Source organism: Conger conger, chromosome 2 (assembly GCF_963514075.1).
Source record: "Conger conger chromosome 2, fConCon1.1, whole genome shotgun sequence".
NCBI lineage: Eukaryota > Metazoa > Chordata > Actinopteri > Anguilliformes > Congridae > Conger > Conger conger.
Window position 1 is genome coordinate 31,249,148 of NC_083761.1, and position 24,347 is coordinate 31,273,494.

The 24,347-nt window shown below is 39.5% G+C and overlaps 1 protein-coding gene across 9 annotated transcripts in view; it reads left to right on the top strand.

Annotated features, from left to right (window-relative positions):
* The window catches only part of sp2 (sp2 transcription factor), a 62,076-nt gene extending 38,218 nt beyond the window's left edge, over positions 1 to 23,858 (top strand). For all 9 annotated transcript variants that reach the window (XM_061230343.1, XM_061230339.1, XM_061230345.1 and 6 more), the window contains 4 exons: positions 4,679 to 4,973; positions 12,844 to 13,024; positions 13,102 to 13,295; positions 18,442 to 23,858. In XM_061230343.1, the coding sequence (XP_061086327.1) occupies positions 4,679 to 4,973; positions 12,844 to 13,024; positions 13,102 to 13,295; positions 18,442 to 18,542 (771 nt within the window). In that variant the 3' untranslated portion in view covers positions 18,543 to 23,858. The remainder of the gene's footprint in view (positions 1 to 4,678; positions 4,974 to 12,843; positions 13,025 to 13,101; positions 13,296 to 18,441) is intronic.
* The last annotated feature ends 489 nt before the right edge of the window (positions 23,859 to 24,347 follow it).

Consider the following 24,347-nt stretch of genomic DNA (forward strand, 5'->3'; position numbering starts at 1 on the left):
GTTTATTGCTCCCGCCATTACGGGATTGGCTGAACCGAGCTAGACGTCATGCGGGGTGGACGTCGCGGAATTTTCCTGTGGGAAATGTGGTTCCTACACCACTATATTTTTGATAATACTGCTTCTTCAGTTATCACACGTGATATCATATACAAAATGTTTTCTATGCTTCTGGTTTCTATATCTTCAATTAGCTTAGGAATCGTTATGAATTTCTGTAGTCATACTGTTGTTTAGGCTGCACCATTCTTGAGACTTGACTAGGAATTTAGCTCAGAGACTTGAGATTTGACTCGGACTTGCATTTGATGACTTGTCAACTGTCTCCAACTGTGTCCAACTACAGCTAACGTTAGCCAATAAACATTTTTTGTGGTGAAAAGTCATCTGAAATCCTATCTTGGTTTGCAGGCGAAAACAACGCTACATTTGGTTGAAAGGTGAAAGCTTTACTTGATGACTTGGACATAGCTATTGATACTACTTTTATGTAATGTGTGTAACTGTTTGAATTGTCCCTGCCATGTGTATTTGATTTTAATACTCAAGTAATATTAAACACAACTATGTGTGGGTATGCATGCAAATTCATTCAGCTGCTACCATCAGCAGTTGCATTATCAATGAAGGCAAGTGACCTTTGGCAGCTATACATGCCCAAACTATAACACCTCCACCCGCAGTTGAGGAGGGGTGCTTTGTTGCTTTCTGGCCATCCTGTTTTGCAGCTAACTAGTGGTTTGCATCTTGCAGTGTAGCCTCTGTAGATCTGATTGTGAAGTCGACTGCTGACAGTAATCACTGACATCCACGCCTGCCTCCTGAAGAGTGTTTCTGGTCTGTCTGAGCTCACCAGTCTAGGTATCTGACTGTTTTCTTTTTCTTTTCTTCTTTTCTTTTTTCTTTTCTTATTTCTCAACCTCATAGCGGCTTCCTTTACTCATATTAGGGAGGGCAAAGTGGAGCTTTGGAATGTAGACTACTGTGTGTGCACATGAGCCTGCCAATACATTTCTCATAGAAAATGTCATTTGTCCACTTTTTTACTTCACATTAGTGGTGATCAAACTTACAAGAACTAAGTGCTAGTGTGTTATACTGGTCCCTGTATGGGCTTGGTATGATGTATCTAGCAGAAACGGATGGCACAAACCCATACAATTTGCTTTTTAATGGCACTTGGTCATTCGAACGATATAAATTCAAGCATTCGATTATGGTCAATGGCACCAAAAATTTTCGACGCACCGTCCATAAATTACAAAAGTCCCACTACAGGATCGATTTTAATATTTGAAAGTTTTGTTTTACCTGCACCACGGAAGCAATTGAATCCACCTGAGTAATCAGAAACAGCTGAGAAGCCAATTAATTTTGGTTCCGTAATATGGAGCGACTTATGTATAAAAAGGGATGTCATTCGTACACAGATCTTCCGGTATTACTGTAAATACCCTCAAATTAAAGGTGATAGTCTGCATTTTAACCTCATTGTGTCATTTATAATCCAATGTGCTGGAGTACAGAGCCTGAAGAACAGAAATAGTCCCACTGTCTAAATGTGTACTGTACTTCACTGCCTTAGCAAGGTAGACCACATTTGTTAACCTGTTGGCTAAAACAGCAGCCAAGTATGTAGCCTTCATTACCAATCAGCTGCCACATATATAAATATTTTTGTCTGCTCGTTTTTGCACTGACCGTTCTTATAGTGAGTGATTTGCAGTTGTATGCTGTACACCAATGCATTTTTATTAGCTGGCTAATAATCCATCCCTTCTCTGTCACACAGGTAGCTATATAATGCAGTGATATACAGCATGAAGGGAGAAATATTTCAGGCCAGATTACTGGCCATCTAACTACGTCTTCCGTAGCTATGACTTCAGCATTGCTTTATACTTGGGCATACTATATTACTCAACATTTTATATTATATTCTTTGAGACCTCATAGACAAGAGATTGGAGACAGGGCTCCATAGGTGTCCTATTGGAAAATGGTATTAAAGGAGTAACATTGTGGTTAAATGTGCCACTTGCCAGTTGTCTTGAGGCACGATATCAAGATGGAAGGACGATAAATTTAAAACGTTTGCTTCTCCAAAACTAAAGAACGGGTTTATTTAATACTTTCATTGTGTTTCTTCAATGCCCTTTTGTGAAAATTGTATATAAAAACCTAGAAAGTGTGACCAACCACAATGTTACTCCTTTAAAACCTTGCTGGTGAAGCTGGTTGCCTAGCAGATTATATGGGCTGGTCAGCTCTGTATGGGGTGTATGGGCTCTGTACCAAAGCATTGTATAGTTGTACAATAATTCAAGCTCATTGGTTGAAAATTGGTTATATTTGCCACAGCCAATGGCATGGGGGGGTTTCAATGTCAACGCGTTCACAGAGAGGGGAGAGGTAAACAATGTTGAGGTTTTTATCTTTAAATCAGCTAGACCAAATTAGGCTGGTTTTTAAAAAAATTCAGAACGATTATTGTTTCACAAACTACTACACATAATGAAATGGATTATTTTGCTTGTAAATAAAGACTGATTTAACAAAATGCAAAAGTGCATTTTGATCAAGATATAATGTCATATAATATAATTTTAATTATAATTTCACACTTTCAGATCTTTCTTTAAGCTCATTGGAAGTTCTTCCAAATTAAAGCGATATTAAACTATTATAGGGATGATTCTCACTCAAGCTTCTAAAGACCACCTGTGCATGAAGACTGAAGACTGCCCTGTGCAGATAAAATAGAGGAAATCTGATCTCCAGTTGATAACTAGTTGTTTTCAGGCAAGGCATGCATGCTGAACCATGGCACAGTGGTACTTTTGGAGATGTGTTCAATGCAGTTAAAGAATTTTGTAGAAATGTATATTTGAACTATTTCAGTGTGTACATATATTAGCTGTTATTTCTCATTGATTGGCTGAATATTCATTTAAACGGCATTCTTTCCCCACCAGTTAGATTCTTTAAATCAGCACCATTTGCTTGCTTGCTAATGGTGCAGTGCCTTTGATTTGCACAGTAAAACAAGAAAATAATATTTATGAATTTTTGTAGCTTTGTCCAACATTGCTTCTATGTTATGGTCAACCGATCTGCCATAAATTCTTCAGTGCAGATTTTATCATCTGAAGTCAACAAAGAAGCTTTCAAAAGTTAATTAAATTATTTGGTAGTATTGTGTGACTGAGAAGCCAGTATTACATTACAAGCTAAACCTTTGTAAGAGCTTTTATTTCTTTACTGTTCCTTACAAAACTAGTTTCTATCATTGCACTCTTGAGAAAAGGCATTATGTAACTACGTAGAGTGGTTTGGTGTTTCATTTGGCGGTTTGCTTATGTGGTAAGAATTTAGCCACCTGGGGAAAAAAAATTCTTGTGAGGTTCCGACAGTAGGGGCAGTCGTGTTGCATTCCCGCCAGGCAGAGAAGTCATTTGTGGCAAGATTGCCCATAACCCATGGTGGTTTAGGGTTTGCTTTTATCACAACCACCACCAGGTTGTGTGGATCCCAGGCCCTTAAACACAGAGAAAATGACAAATAAGCTGTATTGTGTATTTACACAACTTCCCCGTATGTGGTCGTACTAGGTTTTTTATGAAAACGTGAATTAATAGGCTAACTGCGTAGAACATGTCGGGATGACGGGATGATTTCACAGGACTGCTAACAACACTAAATCAAACTATGATTTGCTACTGTTCAGTCATTCATGGACAACAAGCTGACAATGCAATATTGCTCAAATGCGTAACGTAAATCACTATGTTCTGAACACCTTAGCTTACCAAGTTAGCTCACTCTGTTCCGAACAGTGCAACTTTCATGATGAATAATTTAAAAAATTACTTCCAGATCATTACTTTGGTCTAATTCCTTCCGTTTTCATAAATTCTTGGTACGAGTCACATATGTGATTCAGTTCAGCATACAGTGACACGGTAACTGTAACATTGTGGTGGGGAAGCTGTTGCTAACAAGACTACGAACTGGGCAGGCTTATACAGCTCAGCCTGCATAACCGAGTGAAGAGGTGTTCAGACCATTGCGCGCTTACACGGTTTTCCAAACACAGCTGATAAATAAAATGAATAAGAAGTACGTTATCCTCCTAACTTAACCTTAAATCTAGGTTTTTGCCGGTTTGTGCTTATGACACTGGTGGAAAGATGGGCTTGTTGCTGGGAAAAATTGTCCGCATTCTGAGAAAGAGACACAAATTGCACCTCTTACAAAGAAATCCATGTTTAAGACCTTTTATCTGAGTTGTGTATAAATTGAAACAAAACATAACCGTGATTCAAATGTCTGTTTCCCTCTGGCGAGTATTTTGCTACTGTATGAACTTCTGGAAAGAGGCTTCTCAGCTCTTTCATAAAAATGCAAGCTTCTAATGTTGAAAAAATGCATCTGCCCAGCAGATCTCCAAAGGCAGAAGTGCCAAATGAAACACGAGAACACTGTATCAACTAATGTTTCTACCAATCTCTGTTAAGAATTAGCTAAATTATTCCTTTGGACTCGAGAAGTAGCTATATCAAAGGCAAAACTTTTGCACAGTATTTTGTACATCCCTGTGTGCAGTACCAGTTAAAATAATCTGCCTCACAGTGATTACCACATGTAGTACAACCCTATAATTGTGTGTGTTTTTCAGGTACTAATTAAGACTGCGTCAGGAGAGTGGCAAACAGTGCAGCTGCAAGAAACCACAGTGCCAACCCCACCACCCTCTTCCAGCTCAAGCACTGTCACCTTGCCCTCGGCTGGGGGATGCAAGAGGATGTTGGCTGGGGGGCGCAAGGAAAGAACCTTTCCCAAGATTGCGCCAGCAGGAGGTCTGATCGCACTTAATGCAGCCCAGCTGTCATCTGCAGCACAAGCAGTGCAGACCATCAATATCAACGGGGTGCAGGTGCAGGGAGTGCCTGTTACCATCACCAATGCAGGGGGTAAGGTTCTATGTGTTTATACCTCACAATAGGCTGATATCAAAGTTTTGTGGCGCTTCCATCTTGATTGATTGATTGATTGATTGATTGATTGATTGATTATTGCATTTATATAGCGCTTTTCTAGACACCCAAAGCACTTTACAGTGTTGAGGGGGAAGCTCACATCAACCACCACCAATGTGTAGCTCCTACCTGGGTGATGCATGGCTGCCATTTTTGCGCCAGGACGCTGACCACACACCAGCTGAGGTGGAGAGGGAGGGAACAATGTTTTCGCCAATTGAATCAGGGGATGATTAGGTGGCAGGTTGAAAGAGCCAGGGTTGTGAATTTAGCCAGGACACCGAGGAACCCCCTACTCTTTGTGAAGAGTGTCATGGGATCTTTAATGACCACAGTGAGTCACAGGACCTAGGTTTAACGTCTCATCTGAAAGACGCTCTTCCGCATTCAACCAAAGATAATGCGCTCATTGAGAGGTTGCTCTTCCTCCCAACATAACCCCTATCAATTCCCCATCAAATTTCTAGGGAGATCAAGTGAGAAAACAAGTGTGTAATCTAGGTCACGTTAACAACGTTGGTTTGATCAGATGACGTTATATTGCTGCTCTTGCTATGTGTACAATAACATTTGTGTGGTTTTACCTTTATCTTAGCATATCGTGATCAGTACAAGCCTCAAAAGAATATGTTACAAACATCATGGGTGTCCATTACAATGTTTGCTAGAATTGGAATACATCATTTGTAATACTTTTTTGAAAACATGCAAGTAATATCACACACAAGGAAGTTTTCACCACTGGAACCGCATTAGCTGAAATTGACTGATAAACAAAATGGACAGTGCACTTAGCTTGCTTGCTGCTAACAATTCTGGCTGTATTGACTCTTACCTGCTATACACAAAGCTATCTAGCATTTTTGTATTACTTGCATATTGAGCTATATTGAACAGAATTAAATTGTCTGATATCCACTGCAGGCAAAATTGAATGATGAGAAATATATAGACGGCAGCTGCAATACACAGTCCAAAGCTATGTGATTACGTCATGTAGGATGAAGGTAGCCGGTATCCACTGATGTGGAGGTAAGGTTAATTGGTAAATGGTAAATGGTTGGAATTTATTTAGCCCCTTTAACCAAAGCACTGTACAATTGGTGCTTCTCATTCACCCATTCATACAAACACTCACACACCAATGGCGATTGCCTGCTATGCAAGGCACCAACCAGCTCGTCAGGAGCATTTGGGGGTTTGGTGTCTTGCTCAGGGACACTTCGACATGCCCAGGGTAGGAATCAAACTGGCAGCTCTCCGACTGCCAGGCGACTGCTCTTACCGCCTGAGCCAATGTCGGTTATGACGGTTATTGTTATAATGATAAAAATAATAGTTGTAATAATTAATTGTTATTATTTATAGTATTATTATAGTAGTGGTATGCCTATATTAGTATTATTAGGCTATTATTAGGCCCAGGCGGAATCTGCAGACTTTTTTGGGGTTTTCTGCGGGGTTTCCAGAGGAAAATCTGCGGTGTGAATTTTCACACCAGAACTGTACTACAGTCATTCACTACATTAAACAACGTGTTTTGAGCAAATTTGGCCGCGCATGATGTGTTAATTCAAGCTGAGAGGACAAGTGTTACAGGAAGTTAAAAAAAATGTAATCAGAATTCAAATTATTTTACTTCAGTTACCAAGAATTGCAAAAGTCTGAAAATGTCATATATTGGGACACACATAAAACTATAATTGAACTTGAAAACTGACAATGCACTGAAAAAATGCACATGGAGTTCATAGATCAGCCATGAGCATATTAAGAATAAATGTGCTCATTGTTCAAGAGACGGTTACAATCGGCTGGCAGTTTAACACTAGAAAGGCCATTGGGCGTTTTTGACTTTATAGACATGCTAAAATCAAAATGAACTTTTTCCTCAATTTAGTCAATTCTTCGTTACCATATGAACATGTCTTGAAGTACAGTACTGTGCAGAAGTCTTAGGCACCCTAGACTTTATTATATATGTTAATTTTTTTGTGTGTGTTCGTATAAAAGGACACATTTGAGATTTCAAAATATTCATTTTCCAAAAGATTCAATTTTACAGAGACATTTTTGTATTTCTTTTTAAAAAGTCACATTACAGTTACTGTAAGCAATTGATTAAGGCTGTCTGAGATCAGAAGCAAGGAGCCATCCAAAGTCTGCAGAAGAACTGTGGCAAGTTCTCCAACATGCTTGGAACAACCTCCCTGCCTTGTCTTATAGAACTGTGTTGGCTATCTCAGAGAAGTGATGCAGTTTTAATGCCAAAGGGTGGTCACAACAAGTTTTTAACTATTCTGCCAAATTACTAAAATGTAGTGTAAAATGTATAGTACGTTTACTTAGGACCTTTCATTGGATTACTTTTGTACAATCTTATTTGTACAGAATGTTATACAGGTGCCTAAGACTTTTGCACAGTACTGTATATATTCCAAAAATATGATACAATTTTTATACTTGTGTATTGTCACACTAACGTTTTTTTCCATCAGTTTCCTAGAAAACAAGATTTGGCGTCATTGTGTACCAGCGGGCGTGTATTTAGATTAAATGAATGAACATTTTCCGTTGTACAATCAATGTCCTTTCACGCAGCGGGGTGTATTCTTCCCCCCAGCGCAATAGGCTACAGCTCTGTTTGACTTTTCCTAAAATCTATATGAATTTGGCTGTAATTCCATATAAATCATGGCTGTAATGCTGGAGGTAGTAAAGGTCGTAAAAAACCGGCGACCTTTCTGCCACTACATGTTTGTGTTTCTCTGTTTGGAAGAAGAAACTTTCTTCATGATGTAACCCAGAAAATAAAATTAAAAGTCAGTCAGTCCATGGAATTGTAATTCCCATTAGATTTTTGACAGTGTGATCTTGCCTATCGCACAATATGGGTGTGAAGCATTTAGTCCACCCAGTAAACTCGAGTACTCTATATGGGATAAACGACCAACAGAGACCCTATATGCTTAATTCTGTATAAATAGTCTATATTGAGAATCCAATGAAAAACCCCAACAAATTCAAGCAGGGCAGAATTAGGCAATAGTCTCCCGCAGCTGGTCCTGAATTTACCCAACCTTCAGGTCGAGACAGAGATGCACTTTTTCCTTCAATATTAAAATTGCAAAACAAGCAGAGAAAATTATTTTGAGAAATTTGAGACTATGTACCCTAATCCAGTGGTTCCCAATCACGATCCTTAGTATGATGGTTTTCATTCCAAGCACAAAATTTTTATTCTTTATTTTCTTAATGCTTCTTTTTAAAATATTTTTCTTAACTTGAAGCTTTTCATTCTTTTTGGTCACCTCTTGAAACAGATAATAGCTAAATTATTTGTTTTACAGTGTGACTTAGTCTTAGAAAGTTTGGTGGTCTGATGCTTTCACGTCTTTTACTTTATTGTCTGGAGAAATTTCAGTGGTCTTTAAAGACAAATAAATGTATTTTTTGGCTGGCTGTTGTGTGGAATTTCAGTACATATTCCCACATTCTGTGTCGTCTCACTTGAGGGAGGCACAGGGGGAAAGCCCAAAGTGTTTGTCTTGTTTGTTTGTTCATTATTTTTATTTGTGTTGTCTCTAATTCTTTGTAATTGGCTTAATGTAAAGCACTTTGAGCTATATTTTATGTATGGAAGGTGCTATATAAATAAAGTGTATTATTATTATTATTATTATTATTATTATTATTATTATTATTATACCTAGAGGGCTTTTTAACCCTCCGAAGCCACATCACGTAAGAAATATCTAAGCACTCCATGAAGGTTAAGAGTCTGATGTCCATGCTGTACTCATTATGCTATATTGCAAATAATTACTTGGAGGTAACAACATTATTTTATTGATCAAATTAAAGTCTAGGGTGAATCAATGGGCTACTAACTGGTGAAAGTGTGGACACACAGCCAACTCTAATCATTTGGTAAAGCTAAATATGCATTGTTTTAATAGGTTTAAGGAAAAATATGATCAGACTGAAACAAGTGTTGAACAACTTAATTAGGAGCCTATTAATTATTCTAATTTGATCAGTTCATTATTTGCAATATTGCACAATATGCTCAGCATAGTATTCATATTCTTCATGCCATGCATAGCTATTTCTGACATGTCTTAAGAGGGTAAATAATTCCTCAAGGCACGTAAAGTAATACTAACAGCCTTTTAAAATTCAGGGACTTCAACGTTGGTTGGAACAAAACCTAGCATAAACAGGACCAATGTTGGGAACCACTTCCCTAATCTACCCCAAACACACACTATAAGGTTCTATTTACTTATTTTTTTCCTTTTGATCATTTTGTTTATTAATCTTCTTTTCTGAATTCCTTTGACATGTCTTATTGTTATTCTTAATATAGCATATACACTCACTGAGCACTTTATTACACCTACTTATTCATGTGATCTAATCAGCCTATTCTGTCTGCAGAACTGTTGCTCACTCACTTGTTAATGAGAGACGTCAGAGGAGAAGTCTAATAAATGCCTAATAAAGTGTTCAGTGAATGTATGTAGTAATATAGGCCAACTGTTAATTTTACTACAGTTCAATGCTACGTTTATTGTTACAACTAATTCCCATGATGCAGCAGCACATATACATGAAAGCAAGCGCAGCTTTATATTCAAAGCAGTTTAATATGCTTTAAATGTATGAAATACGTGTATTCTTCGTTTATTTTAAATTTTTTGGCAATATGCATATGCAGATGCATCATGCCAGTAAAGCTAATTTGATAGAGTGATAAAGAAATAAGAACTGGAGAGGCAGAGGACAGATGTCCTTGATTGTACTGGAAAACAAAGAAAAAGTCAGGGACAAAAGCTTAAAAGCAAACACACGCACCCACCCAAAAAATATCTTCATGCGCAGCGTGACACCCCCGGATTGTGAGATGCAGCAATTGTCACTGTTATAGAGTGAGAGAGACGTCGAGTTCAAATACCAGACAAAAGTATTAGGAAACAATAATCTTTACCCTTCCCCCTCACGGTTTATAACGAAAAAATGATTTACCGAAATAAGAACATAAATTCTTATAAATCCAAAATCATTTCAGCTGCACAGAACTTTTCCAGCCCGGTTGCTTTACTTTGACATTCCGTGCCACAGAGTCGCTCGCTCACTATCTGCTCCAGTCTCAGCCTTGCAGCATGGAGCATGTTAAGCACCGGGCTGATTTGTGAGCATAACCCATGAATGTGTGTGAGTAGATTTGGCTGAAACTGCTCAAGGCCACCTCCGCTGGATCGAGCGCCATAAGGCACTAATGGTACAGTAGATTTGGAAATGTTATCAGTGTTCTAAAATGTTTTGCATACTTTCGGTGGAGCACCGATAAATAGCTTGCTATTTATGTAGCATAAGTGACAGAAATAGCGTTCTGTGTTAACTTCAGTCAATTTCGTGATATATTCTGAACAAATTCAAAATTAACAATCTAGTAGTAACGTGGTACTTGCCTATACCAACCACTCGCCTTCCTGCATGTTGTGAAAGTGACTTGAGATGCACAAGTAGCGTCTGCCGCTTGAGGTAGTCTGCGTAGTGCTGACAAACTACAAATGTGCACTCCCCCATTCTTGTAGAAGTCCTTGCTGTATTAATTTGTTCCTAAATTATTCCCACTTGGCTCCTCTACAGTAAATCTACTTTTGAACATTATTTGTTTGTTTTCTTTCACTTTTTATACAAACTAGCTACTAGCTAACTAGCTAGCTACTACTAACTTGCGAGAGGGGACTATGTATTGTCATTCTATTCACTTGTTTATGACTTTCAACGTTCAAATTTGTCAGAATTTCCACGGGTCTAGCCCTTTCCAGGATGCCACCCAGTGACTCCAAGAAGGCCGGATTCTCTGAACTGCCGTTTGGTGCATAAGCACAAACGACAGTCAGAGCTTTCCCCCCAGCAACACGTAGTCGCAAAGAGGTGACCCTCTTGTTCCTCTGGTGAAACTCCAACACAGTGGCTCAGCTGGTGGCTTGTGAGTATCCCCACACCCGCCCGGCATCTCTCACCCTGGGCAACTCCGGAAAAGCACAGCCCCACTGTCCCCGCTGTGCCTGGAGGTGAGCCCAACTATATCTAGTTGGTACCGCTCCGCCTCCCACACCAGCTCCAGTTCCTTCCCCACCAGAGAGGTGACGTTCCACATCCCCAGAACCAGTCTGCGATGGCAGGGATCAGCACGCCCGGATCCCCGCCTTTGCCCACCGCCCATTGCGCAAAGCACCCGACTCCGATGCCAACCCATGCAGGTGGTGAGCCCACAGGGTGGCGACCCCACGTTCCCAATTCGGGCTGTGCCCGGCCGGGTCCCATGGGATAAGGCCCGGCCACCAGATGCTCGCCAACTCGCTCCCCTCCTGGGTCTGGCTCCAGGAGGGGGCCCCGGATTCCCTTTTCCGGGCGAAGTAACTGGGTCATTGTGTGGCCGTATAATGGAGTCTTTGAATCGCTCTTAGTCTGGCCCCTCCCCCGGGACCAATTTGCCTTGGGAGACCCTACCTACATAGCTCCCAGGATCCCCGGGACACACAAACCCCTCCACCGCGTTAAGGTGGCAATTCCTTGGAGAGGGATGCTAACTAATGTAACATTAATGTTAGATGTCAGCACCCCCTAACATTATAGCTAATGTTAGCTAACCAACATCATTAACATGAATAACCTGTGCAACCTAGCTAGCGTTATTGGAAACCCTATCAGTATACCACCAAAACTAGCTAGCTAGCGAACTAGTTTTACAACAGGCAAGGCATTTAACATTTCATGTTTGTAAAATCATCCCGTTGTTTCTCTGTACGGCCGCAGATGAGCATCTGGTGTTTATTAGCTAACGTTAGCTGCCAACAAAAGTTTGTGCAGGACAATTAGAAGTTCTGGTTTGGTTTTTTGTTTCCCCCCCCCCATATTTCTGACACTTTGAAACTTATGTTGCTGTCATTGACTGTGCTAAGCATCTGAGGCAGCCTTGTGAACAGACTGTAGGATCTGGGTTATCCTCCCTTTTAAGAATCGGAAAAAGCCCAATCCACTGTGTGCCAGATTACATTGGGCATTACTTGCAGAACAATATTTTAGCATAGTTAACTAGCTAACTGTTTCTATGCAGCTATGGTTCAGTCGATTTTAAGTAACGTTACTTCATTCCACGGCTGAGTGGCCAGTATCTGAGCGGCCTTTGTTTACAAACATTCTGATTTAATCTATTATACTTACAATGGGACTCATATAAATGACTAAGCCTTTTTCAACCGAATGAAGGCAAGTGTTATGTTAAAAAATATATATATATATTTTGGAGAAGTTGGATTTTCCTTTTTATTTTGGTGGTGGTTCCTTGGTTGTGAGTTTTCTAGCTTGGTTAACTTGCTGTGGCACTCAGAGTGGGAAAGGGTAATAGTCTGGCTTATAAGCCTGATGGTTCTTCACATAAATGAGCATTAATACACTAAAATGAAATAGCAGCAACTATTGAGCGCTAGCCAGCAAACACTACAACAATCCCTGCACAGGTGAGAGCGGCTTCTGAACATTGGCATGAATGACTACTAACATAAGTGACCTAATCGAATCAGTTCTCGGATTGGTTCTGAAAATATGGTATCGGTGCACCTCTAGCAAAAGTTCAAGGGGTCTGAATACTTTCTGAAGCCACTGTATATTTTCTCTTTAGCCTGTTTCCTGGATACATTGCAGTCTGTAAGTATTTGGACGGTTGGTACTATTTCTGTTCTTTTGGCTTTAGACTATATTGTCATTGTAATATATTTGCATGGTCCAGGTCAGCAACACCTCACCGTACAGACTGTGCAAGGCAGCAGTTTGCAGCTGGGTGGAGTGAGTGCCTCTCAGGGAGAGCTGCAGGTGGAGCAAGCCTTGGCACTGGAGATCCAGGGACAGCCAGGTGAGAAGAAGCGACGCATGGCCTGCACCTGCCCAAACTGCAAGGATGGTGAGAAAAGGCAAGTAGATGTGAAGAGTATACACTGTTGTTGCCTAAGGTAGCACTGTGGGTTGGTCTGACTATGTGTCTGTGTAGACCAGGGGAAATTGGGAAGAAGAAGCACATCTGCCACATCCCAGGCTGTGAGAAGACCTTCCGCAAGACCTCGTTGCTGCGGGCACATGTACGCCTACACACTGGGGAGCGCCCCTTTGTCTGTAACTGGGTTTTCTGCGGGAAGCGTTTCACACGTAGCGATGAACTGCAGCGGCACGCCAGGACACATACAGGTCAGTGTCCCTTACCAGGCTTACATTTATGCCATTGTATTTGCAGACGAACAACAGGGTCAAATCAGCTAGCAATTTCTTCATAAATTATTTGCATGGAAATTTATGCAAGGCAATTTCATGAGGTGCAATGGAAACTGACACCTATGCGGAACGCAGGAAGAAATCAAAATCTGAATTCACTTTTGCGGAATTCTGCCTACGAAAAATACAATGGGCTCCAGAATTATTGGCACCCCTGACTGGCAATGCACAAAAAATTATTGACGTAAATTAACAATATGATTACTGAGATAAACTCAAAATGCTGAACATGTGAAAATTCTGTACTTTATTAATGTTTTAATGGAACCAACCAAAATCAAACACTCATTTAATAAAGAATATATTTGGGTTTGCGTTATCAACTGCCCTCTTCAGTTCAGTCCACAGGTTTTCAATTGGACTGTGATCTGGCGCCTGAGATTAAGGTCTAGCGCCACTGCAGAACATAGATTTTGTTGTCACAGAACCATTTCTGTGTGGATTTTGAGATATGCTTTGGGTCATTGTCTTGCTGCAAAATCCACCTCCAGCAATGTCTCAGCCTTGTGGTAGAGCCAACCAGATTGTCAGCTAAAATTGCCTGATACTTGGTGGAATTCATTATACCATTGATTTTAACCAGTGCACCTGGACCTCTGAAATTAAAACAGCCCCAAAACAACAACACCAAATTTAAATGTAGGTATGACGTGCATCATCTTTTATGCATTTCTGCTTCAATGCCAAACATGCTGATGCTGTATCTGACCAAAACATAAAAATTTTGAATGTTTAATTGCTGCCAGTTATCAAGACTGGAGGCCCCCCAGATTTCAATATCTGTTGACATGCAACAGCTTTCGAATAAATAAAGGACTAAGGAACTTTTAAGGACAGAGGGGAAAAACTCAAACGTGACTGCTTTTCCAGGCAATAATTCAAACATTGCAATAAAAACAAAGTATTTTATTCCACTTAATTTATTTAACATTTCCACATTCATTTAATAATAAAACATAACTGTTAATTTCTCATCACAGTCTACAGTAGTCAAACCATAGCTTCAAGCCGAGAAAGCAACATCGAACTTAAAATGATGAAGTTCCTGCCATGCAACATATGGGTGTGTTTGGAAATGATGCAACTCACTCGGAGGTTAGCCATTTATGATTATTACCAAATTTGAAATTCCCTCCAAATGGAGGAAATATACAGCATGGAAAGATTTACACACATATTGAGGGTACAAGAGGAGAAATTTATTCAAAATGGGAAAAATGGAGTGAGTATAAAAACGATGAATGACGCCACAAACAGGGAGGGCTAGAACCCAATTACATTGTAAATAACAGAGGAAAACCACATCTCATGTAAAATGTTGAATTGTTTCTTTTTTACTTTTAATTTTATTCTATTTCATTTACTCAACAGATTATTTTAATATATGCTTGTATTACCTCTAGATAAATGTACTTTTTGTCTTCAATTCAAGTTTATTTTCTTGCCAATTGAAACACGAAACCACTGCACCTTTCATGTAGTAAATTCCAAATGCGGAGAAAACGAGGTCCCCCCACAATTGTTTTGCCACCCAGGGGGACGGCAGTGCAGTCAGTAATTATTTGGACATTGGTACAATTTCTGTTCTTTTGGCTCTGGACGTTTTGAAATTAAACAATGAATATCAAGTTCAAGTGCATCTTTAAATTCAGGGTATATACAGCCATATTGGGCAATCCAGGTAGGAATGACATCCCCTTTTATACATAGTCCCTCCATTTTAGTGGACTAAAAGTAATTGGACAGTTGGTTTCTGATTAGTCAGGTGTATTCAATTGCTGCATAGTGCAGGTATAAGAAAGCTTTTAGTATCTAGTCTTGATTCTAAGTTTTTGATTGCCTTTGTCTGTTATTGCTGTTTGTCAACATGAGGACCAGAGTTGTGCCAATGACAGTCAGGAAGCCAATATGAGGCAGAGAGATAAAAAAAAGGCAAGTGTTAATGTAGGTTAAGAAGTGCCAACCATTTACCATTTCCAAAGTAAGACCTAAAAAACGTCTAACTACAAAGAAACTTAAACAGGACAAAACCATTTACGGTAGGGATTTTACCATTTTGGCTTCACCTTAGACAAATGACAGCACTTTTTATACATGCAGTGAGCTCCATAATTGTTGGGAAAGACTTTTTACATTATTGGCATTTGGCAGACGCTCTTATCCAGAGCGACGTACAACAAAGTGCATACCCATAATAAGTGCGCTGAAAGACCCTAGAGGGAAGTACAATTTGAACTGCTACCTGTACAACAAAGATAAGGACGAGGGCCAATTTTTTTTTTTTTTTTTTTTTTTTTTTTTTGGAACAAACAAACAAACAAACAGAGCAAAAGTGACCAAAGTTAATTATCCAAACACTGCTTACCTAGACAACTAAAAATACCGATACACAAAGCAAGTCACAGAGACAACAATTAAGGTTCACAGGGTGAACGGGGAGTTCGTTCCTCCACCGTGGAGCCAGAACAGACAGTAGTCGTGAGCGTGAGGTGGAGGTTCGGAGAGGGGGAGGTGCCAAGCGGCCTGTGGAGGCTGAACGAAGAGGTCTGGCAGGGGTGTAGGGTCTGATGATTTTTTGTAGATAAGCTGGGGAAGACCCTTTAACTGCTTGGAAGGCTAGCACCAATGTTTTGAATTTGATGCGAGCCATAACAGGCAGCCAGTGGAGGGAAGTAAGCAGGGGGGTGACGTGTGAGTATTGGGAAGGTTAAAGACCAGACGAGCTGCTGCATTCTGGATGAGTTGGAGGGTTCTGATGGTGGACGCTGGGAGGCCAGCCAAGAGGGAATTGCAGTAGTCCAGACGGGACAGAACCATCGCTTGGACCAGGAGCTGGGTCGAGTAGGGGGTGAGAAAGGGGCGGATTCTCCGTATGTTGTATAGGAAGAACCTGCAAGACCGGGTCACCGCCGCAATGTTCTCGGAAAGGGACAGTCTGCTGTCCATCACCACGCCGAGGTTCCGTGCACTGGGTGACGGCGTGAGTGTGGTATCCCCGAGGGAAATGGAGAGATCCAGATGGGGAGAGGTATTAGCAGGGATGAATATCATTTCAGTCTTGCCTGGGTTGAGCTTTAGATGGTGGTTGTCCATCCAGCTCTGGATGTCCCTCAGGCAAGCAGAGATACGGGCTGAAACCTGCGTATCAGACGACGGGAACGAGACGAAGAGTTGGGTATCGTCCGCGTAGCAGTGGTAGGATAGCCCATGTGCAGTGATCACAGGGCCAAGGGAGCGAGTGTAAAGAGAAAAAAGAAGTGGGCCAAGGACTGAGCCCTGGCGAGGGGCCGAGGTGTCGATACCGAACCAGCCCAGGCAACCTGGAAGGAGTGACCAGAGAGGTAGGACTCAATCCAGTCCAGGGCTGTGCCACAGATGCTCGTTGCTGACAGGGCAGACAGGAGGATGGAGTGATCCACAGTGTCGAAGGCAGCAGAGAGATCTAGAAGAATGAGGACAGAGGAGAGGGAGGCTGCTCGTGCGGCATGGAGTGACTCACTGATGGAGAGGAGCGCAGTCTCTGTCGAGTGGCCCGATCTGAAGCCAGACTGATGGGGGTCTAGCAGGTTGTTGTTAGAAAAGAAAGAAGAAAGTTGAGTAGAAGCGGCTCGTTCTATAGTTTTAGAAAGGAAAGGAAGAAGAGATACCGGGCGGTAGTTCTGGATGATGGAGGGATCCAGAGCAGGCTTTTTTAGCAGACTTGACGTACTACACGATTTTAGATTTGAATTCAAACAATTCTAGTTGACTGAAAATACATATTTTTGTGACAATGCATCCTGAACTATAATGGTAATAACATTAATTTAATTAATACAATGGCAAAATTAAGTCTGTAGCCTAAAATATACACGCAAAATATAAACCCTTTCTGTGAAAAAAGTTTAATTGGGATGTAGGTATGTTTATTTTTTCATGCTCAGGTTGACATTACTGTAGAATTGCCCTCTGACTCAAAATAAACTTCACTGAAATAAATATTTAATTCTGTATAATTGGTGTATTTCAACAGCACCTTCAATTTCAGTGTTCTCAATGACATTCACTCCCAATGGGTTCTCTGAGGTTCTACTGCACAACTTTAAAAGGCCAACAATGAATAACCAGTTATCGTACAAGACAGCAGCTGATCACATGATGATTATAGCAACATTGCCACAGTGGGCATGCACAATGTAGATGTTTCATTCTAGCTTAGCCTACCATTGACAGCTTGTTGTGGAGGAGGTAATTCAGAATGCACATTTTACAGAGGAAAACCTTACCGCAGTAATACTAGCCTTCTTTTTTGTTGTTCCAGAGTTTTAACTGGAAGATCAAAAATTACCAAAAAAATTAACAATACAAATTAATTATCTTCAAAAAGCTAGTTCTAGATTAAGCTCTTTCGCTTTGAATCTCGCAATGCTATCAACGGTTTTGTAAATATTATGATCTATCAATGATGCAAATGTCAGATACAGAAGACGATTGACTCAAAGAAACGGGAGTAATTATTTTGCTGTCGTTCATGGTTGGGTCATTGTCTGTTGTAATCTTGAAAAAAAAAAAAAAAAGACCTTAATAACTGTGTTATAGAATTCAGTGCATTTCTTTTCCTGTGTTTTACCTTTTCCTTGTGTAAAAATTGCAGAATTCTGTGTTAATGCAACCTCTGATATGGTAATAGGCTATCAAAAGATTGTTGCTCAGTTAAAAAAAACCTGCCTGCTGATTCATTATTTAATCTGTACGGAAATTATTTTAATATCATGTTGTCAGATAATACCTGTATTTGTTTCTGTATCTGCTGCATCTTTTCCGGTATTGGGTACACCTCATGCGGATGTATTTTTGTCGAAATTTGCGTTATCCTGTCGCAAAATGGTGGCTTGTTATGAACTGAGGAACCATCCAGTATAGCAAATATGCAGCAATAGAGGAAATCAGGAAGAGGAAAAATGCCTTTTCTTGGCATTGTAATTATATAGATTATAGTTCCATCTCTAACAGAGATATTGCTGTGCTTTGTTGGAATGTGAAGAGGTTTGGACTAATTTATTTTGTATCTATTTTTTTTCAGGAGACAAGCGTTTTGAATGCTCACAGTGCCAGAAGCGATTCATGAGGAGTGACCACCTCACCAAGCATTACAAAACACACATAAATACTAAGAATTTGTGAGAACAGTGTTCTGTGGCAGTGAGTCTTGTGTATGCGAAGCTGGATACGCACACCCACGTGAACTTCAACACTCTGTTAAGGGGTTGGTAAACAGAAGTGATGGTGTCCCATGGGAGCGTGTTCCCAAAATGCACTCTGGCTACACACAGTACACACGCTTGGTAGTCCTTCCCCTCAGGCTTGAACTGCTCCAGTGTTGTTTTTTGTTTTATTTTTGTTTTATGCTCTTCTTTTTCCACAGAGGCCAGTGTTGCCCCATGGACACTGCTGTGCTGTTAACTTCAATATGTCTATCCCAGCAACATGTCCGGTGACAGTGCTGTGGTGCACTAAAGTTTAGCATCTCCAACCCAGTAACATATCCGGTTATATATTGGGAGAATTTGCTGGCTCACCTTGGATTTGGAAAGAAATCCTTTTGACCAGCAATCATTCAGTCTAGCCCCCATCCTTTCTTCCATTGACTTTACCATCTGATGAAAGTTGGCAGGAAAAGTAGGTTTGAGTTCATTCTTCAGGTTCTCCCAGGTTGAGTTGGCCAAAGGTTTAAGGACACAGTTTTAGTGGTGTGCGTCTGTGTGTGCGTGTGTGAATGTATGTGTCCATATACTTTTTTCGTACTTTATATCCCCTTCAAGGCAGAAATTTGAATAAATATAAAATGCAAATGGGGTCTACTTGTGCCCAGTATTCACAATATATGTTTTGACCTGTACACAGGTCATTTTATTTAAAGTATTTCTCCAGTGCTGTGTTTTGGAGTAATGTGAGTAAAAGTAACCACATAATTACAATGAGATCTAAAACTGTTAGCCATAATGAATGCAATACTCATTTGTTGCACAACCACATATTCATGCCATCTAGGGACTCCTTTTTGAGTAAACTGTAATCTGTTTGATTAATTTAAATAGTTAAAGTTTCATGTGTCCATGTGTTCATGTGAAAATGGCCCCTTCGCCAGTGATTTTCTGTTACAAATTAGGTGACCATAGACAGAGTCCATACACAGTATTTGGACAGTGGTGCAATTTGTTGTTTTGACTCTGTACTCCAGCACATTGGATTTGAAATGAAATGATGAATATGAGGTTAACGTGCAGATATCCATATCATGTGATCCATGAAGGAACCCTTTTTATACGTTCTTGTGTATAACTTCAGGGTGACATAACATTTGGGACAAATGTCTTAACAGGTGTTTCTGATTATGCAGGTGTGTTCAAACACTTCTTTAGTGCAGGCATAGGAGAGCTTTCAGTATCTAGTCTTGATTGCCTTTGGAGTCTATCATTGCCATTTGTGAACACGAGGACAGCTTATAGAGACATAAGCCAAACCCAAACAATACGCTTACCAAAATAAATTGTGTGGAACATCATTAAGAAGATGTTCTTATAGCCTATTGTATAGTCTACTTTGGGCTGTTTTTTTATTTTTATTTCTCAGCCTCATAATGGCTCCCTTGCCTTTATTTGGCACAACACTGGTCAAAATGTTGTCAAACGGCAATAACTGACTCAAAAGGCAATCGGAAGACAAAATCAAGACTATATATGTACTGTATTATACCTACACAAAGGAAGTGATTGAACACAACTAACTAATCAAAATGAGAAGCCATTTGTCCTAAATGTTGTAACACCCTGAAATGGAAGGGGGGTGGGGGTTCTATGTATATAAGGGCTGTAATTCCTGCACAGATCACCCGATAGGGATGTAAATTCCCCTCAAATTAAAAGTCTGCACTTTGACCTATTCATTGTTTCATTTCAAATCCTTTCAAATGAACAGAGCCAAAACTGTCCAAATACTAACATACTAACACTGTAGTTTGAGGCAATTTCTTTTGCTATTGGTGAACATGAGTTTCTATTTAAACCAATAACCCATCACTGCAATGTCCTCCATCAAATTGGGGGAGGGCAGAGAAGCACACATTTTCTCAGCTGGTTGCTGGCTGAATTACAGTCTTTTAAAATGTAGGATTAGACTTAATGTACAGTTGGCACAGCCAGGCTGCAGGCACCCAATTGACTCTTAATAGTCACTCCTGCCCTCCTTCCCTGGTCACAACTGTGATTATTATTTACAGGAACACCTACTATGAATGGTCCTTCATAAAAGCTAAATACCAGCTACATAAACACAACTTGGCCCCCTTCATAAACACTACATGGATATTCATCAATACTGTATGTCAATAACTGCAGATAGGCCTATGGTGTATGTGACTTGGGTGTGTTGTTATAATGCCTTTTGCTGTAATCATTGGTGATATAATGCACCATATTCCTATTCACAGTTATTGACATAAGCACATGTAGCATGTATGGAGGCGTTGAATAGCTGTTATGACAAACCATTCATGAAAAGCATGATCTTATAGGTTTTTGCCACCTTGCAGGGCTGCTAGCCGCATTCAGTGCTGGCACGGTCAGAATTCAAATCCAGGCCATACTGGCAGTCATCAACCCCCAGTGTTGTTAAAATTATTGAAACATTTTGGGGAAAAACACTTGTACTTTGTCATTCATGTTTTTTTGTTTGTGTATTATTCTGATTATGCCCACATATTAAATTATTTCTAGCTCCTAAATATATAATGTTAATCACTCCAGTATAATGTCACATTTTTTGTATGCATTTTCAATGTATAAAGTGCAGTTTTCAGTCACATCATAAAAATAACCATAAAAATACCTGATACCTTTAATTACAACAATTTAAAAGAATCTGATGTTCTCGAACATTTCCTTCCTGATTTACTTTATTTCACATTGAAACACCTTAAAGGGGCCTTAAAGAGGAAAAAAGGTTTGTGTGCATATATTTACATTCATGAATAAATATAGGAAACTGGATTGTGATAACAGAATTTAAGCTGGCTAAACCACATTTGAAGGACATGGACTGTGTTCTTTGGAAGTGAAGAATGCAACATGATGTTGTATAGCTCATTCCTGCTTTATACAATGAGACTAGACTAGTTTTTTCTATCAATTAAAAGTTGCCTTAGGTAAATTGAACCCAGTATTTAAAGAGATTGTTTATTCTGAAGAACAGCTTTTGTAGAATTGCTTTATTTTTTGTTATTTTTGACAATATTGTTTGTCAATATCTGCCTGCACTAATTAGATCTAGTGATGTTCATTAATTCTATCATTTATTTAAAAGCAAGACTTTATGCAAATGTTTAAATGAGAAGTGAGGGAATGGGTGGTCTCATTGAAAAGGTATTGGTCCTTGAGATAAATTATTTGAGTTTCCCACAAAAAAATGAACTTCCAATCTGAAAGTTACTCCCTAACCAGAGGTTTGCTTTTTATGCAATGCCTCAATTTACAACTTCACAGCCTCTGGTAAGTCTAAATAGTGTATGCCTGGTGGTGTTCTAAATGCTTTGAATTTAAATGCAGTTTGAAATGAATGACAAACCAATACCATCACTTCTTCTCTTGCTAGTGTATTATTTCAAATAGACTTTAAAAGAATACACCAACATTTTGGGAAATATACCTTGTTTCCCCAACTTACCCATACACAGATGAGATGATCATTTTTGTGCATTCACTGGCTCGGTTTCCATGTTAGCATAACATGTTAGCTTAGTATGAAGACAAAGCCTGTAGGAGTCAGTAGCCTACCTCTTTCAAAGTGAATAAATACACCTTACAGCAACTCTGAAGCTGTGTTATTTACACAAGGTATAATGTGTATTTGAAATCTGGAAAAACAAGATGATGTTTTCAGAGAAGTTTGAAGGGAGAGCAACTACCTTCTTCACTGCACTACTGGCTCTTATAGGCTTCAAGTCTTTATGCTAAGCTAACACATTATGCTACCATGGAAACCAAGCCAGTGAATGCATGAAAATGAAATAGAACATTTTGTCGGGGTAGGTCGGAAAGGTAAATTTCCCAAAATGTTGGTGTATTCCTTTAAACAAAAAATGGAACACATTCAATTATATAAACTTTGTGAAAATGTAAATAACCGGAAAAAGGTCCAAGATGCAGACCGTTTTCACAGGCACTTTCCCAGATTGCATATTTGTTTCAACTATTATTACTTGCTCAGCTGACTCCTTGGCCTTTTCTTTGGGAGATGGTGGTATGTCAGGTTTCTTAGAGGCCAGAGTGACACTTTGCTATGCTAACACCGATGGTGAAAAGAAATCATCATTGTGCCGTAGGTTTTGCTAAATCTGTTTTCCTGGCCATTCATACTAGACCCATCCATTTATTTCCTCATTTGCCTGATAAAATCCATAGATCCAAAACGTCTCTTCACTGTCTACAACATATTTTATGAGTATCCCATTACAACAAAGTTGATGTCTTGAAATTGGGTTTAAAGGGGACGGTTCACCTAATCTATCCATCCATATAGTTTAGCTGAGATTTGTCAAGTTTTTGAGATGACCATTGCAGCTTACCCTGATGCAACGGACCTCAACGGGACCAAGTTTTTGTGGTGCTCATAGCACCAAAAGATCACATAAAAAAACACCACAGCACAGATTGTGAAACAATGTTTTTAAACAACATTGACACTGTGCCCAGGAATATGGCCAAACTATGGTCGAGACAATGCGATTTAATTTTTTAATTGTACATTTTGGTGCTTTGAGCACAACACAAACTTGAGGTCCTTTGTATAAAGGTGAGCTGCAGTGGCTATCTAAAAAACTAATCAAATCTCCTCTAATTGGATGTTTTGATAGCACTCTGGGTAAGTGACAACATAGCTTTATTTCAATTTTGGATGAACTGCCCTTTAATTTTACTGATCTGTTTGTTTATAAACCAAACTGGTTCCAAACCTAAATTGTTAACTATTTGCTTGAAACATTTTCATATATCAGTTTGTACAATTTTTGTAAATATTTTTTTATTTTTTCTGTTTTTGTATAACATTTAAACTTGGATTTCCAGTGTGAGTTTGGCCAGTCACTGATTCATAAGGCAGCAGGGGGGTCTTATTTAGGGAGAGAAATTGAATAAATATAATTTTTAATTTTTAATTATGATAGATACTGGATAATGTAAAGAAAAGTATATATAAACTGGTACAGCTGTGAGACTTTCAGTCTCATTTCCTGCTTTGAAAGATGTTAAGAATAATTACTGTCTACAAACATGTCTATATTTATTACCTTTGCTGTAATTCTGACACTTCTCACCCCTTGTACATTTGAGGTAGCCTGAACGTTTTTAAAAATAAAATTGAAACTCTTTCTTTTCTGCTATAAATGTTTTTTGTACACAGGTGTATGAATAGCATCTTAAATAAAACATGTCCAGTTTTGCCTTGGCTGCTTCTGTCAGGTGTGGTTGTGGAAAGGACCCAATTGCACAGATCACGATGGAATAGAAGAAGATCCACAAGAGAAACGGTACAACATTGCAGGGTGCAAACATGAGTAATCCGTCTGATCCAGCAAACAAACCTAGGAATATTCCACAAAACAGAGTAGCACACAAAAACGGTCCAGGGGCTTGTTTCACGAAAGTTGCGATATGCGAGCTGAGATCTGCGAGATTCAACAGATTTCTCCCACACTTTTTTGAGCGCTTCACGAAGAAATCGCAATCGCAAGCCACAACACAGGTCGCAAGCACTTCCATGTAGGCAATCTGTAAATTGGTTATTCTCATCCACCCGTTTCCTTTTCTATCAAAGTTTTTAATTTATGCAATGCATTGGCTCTCAGCAAGTGGCCATGGGTGCCAGAGATCGATAAAGGGTATCTATCCAAAGGGTGCAAAATTAATCTTGAATCAGATAAAAGGAAAATATTTC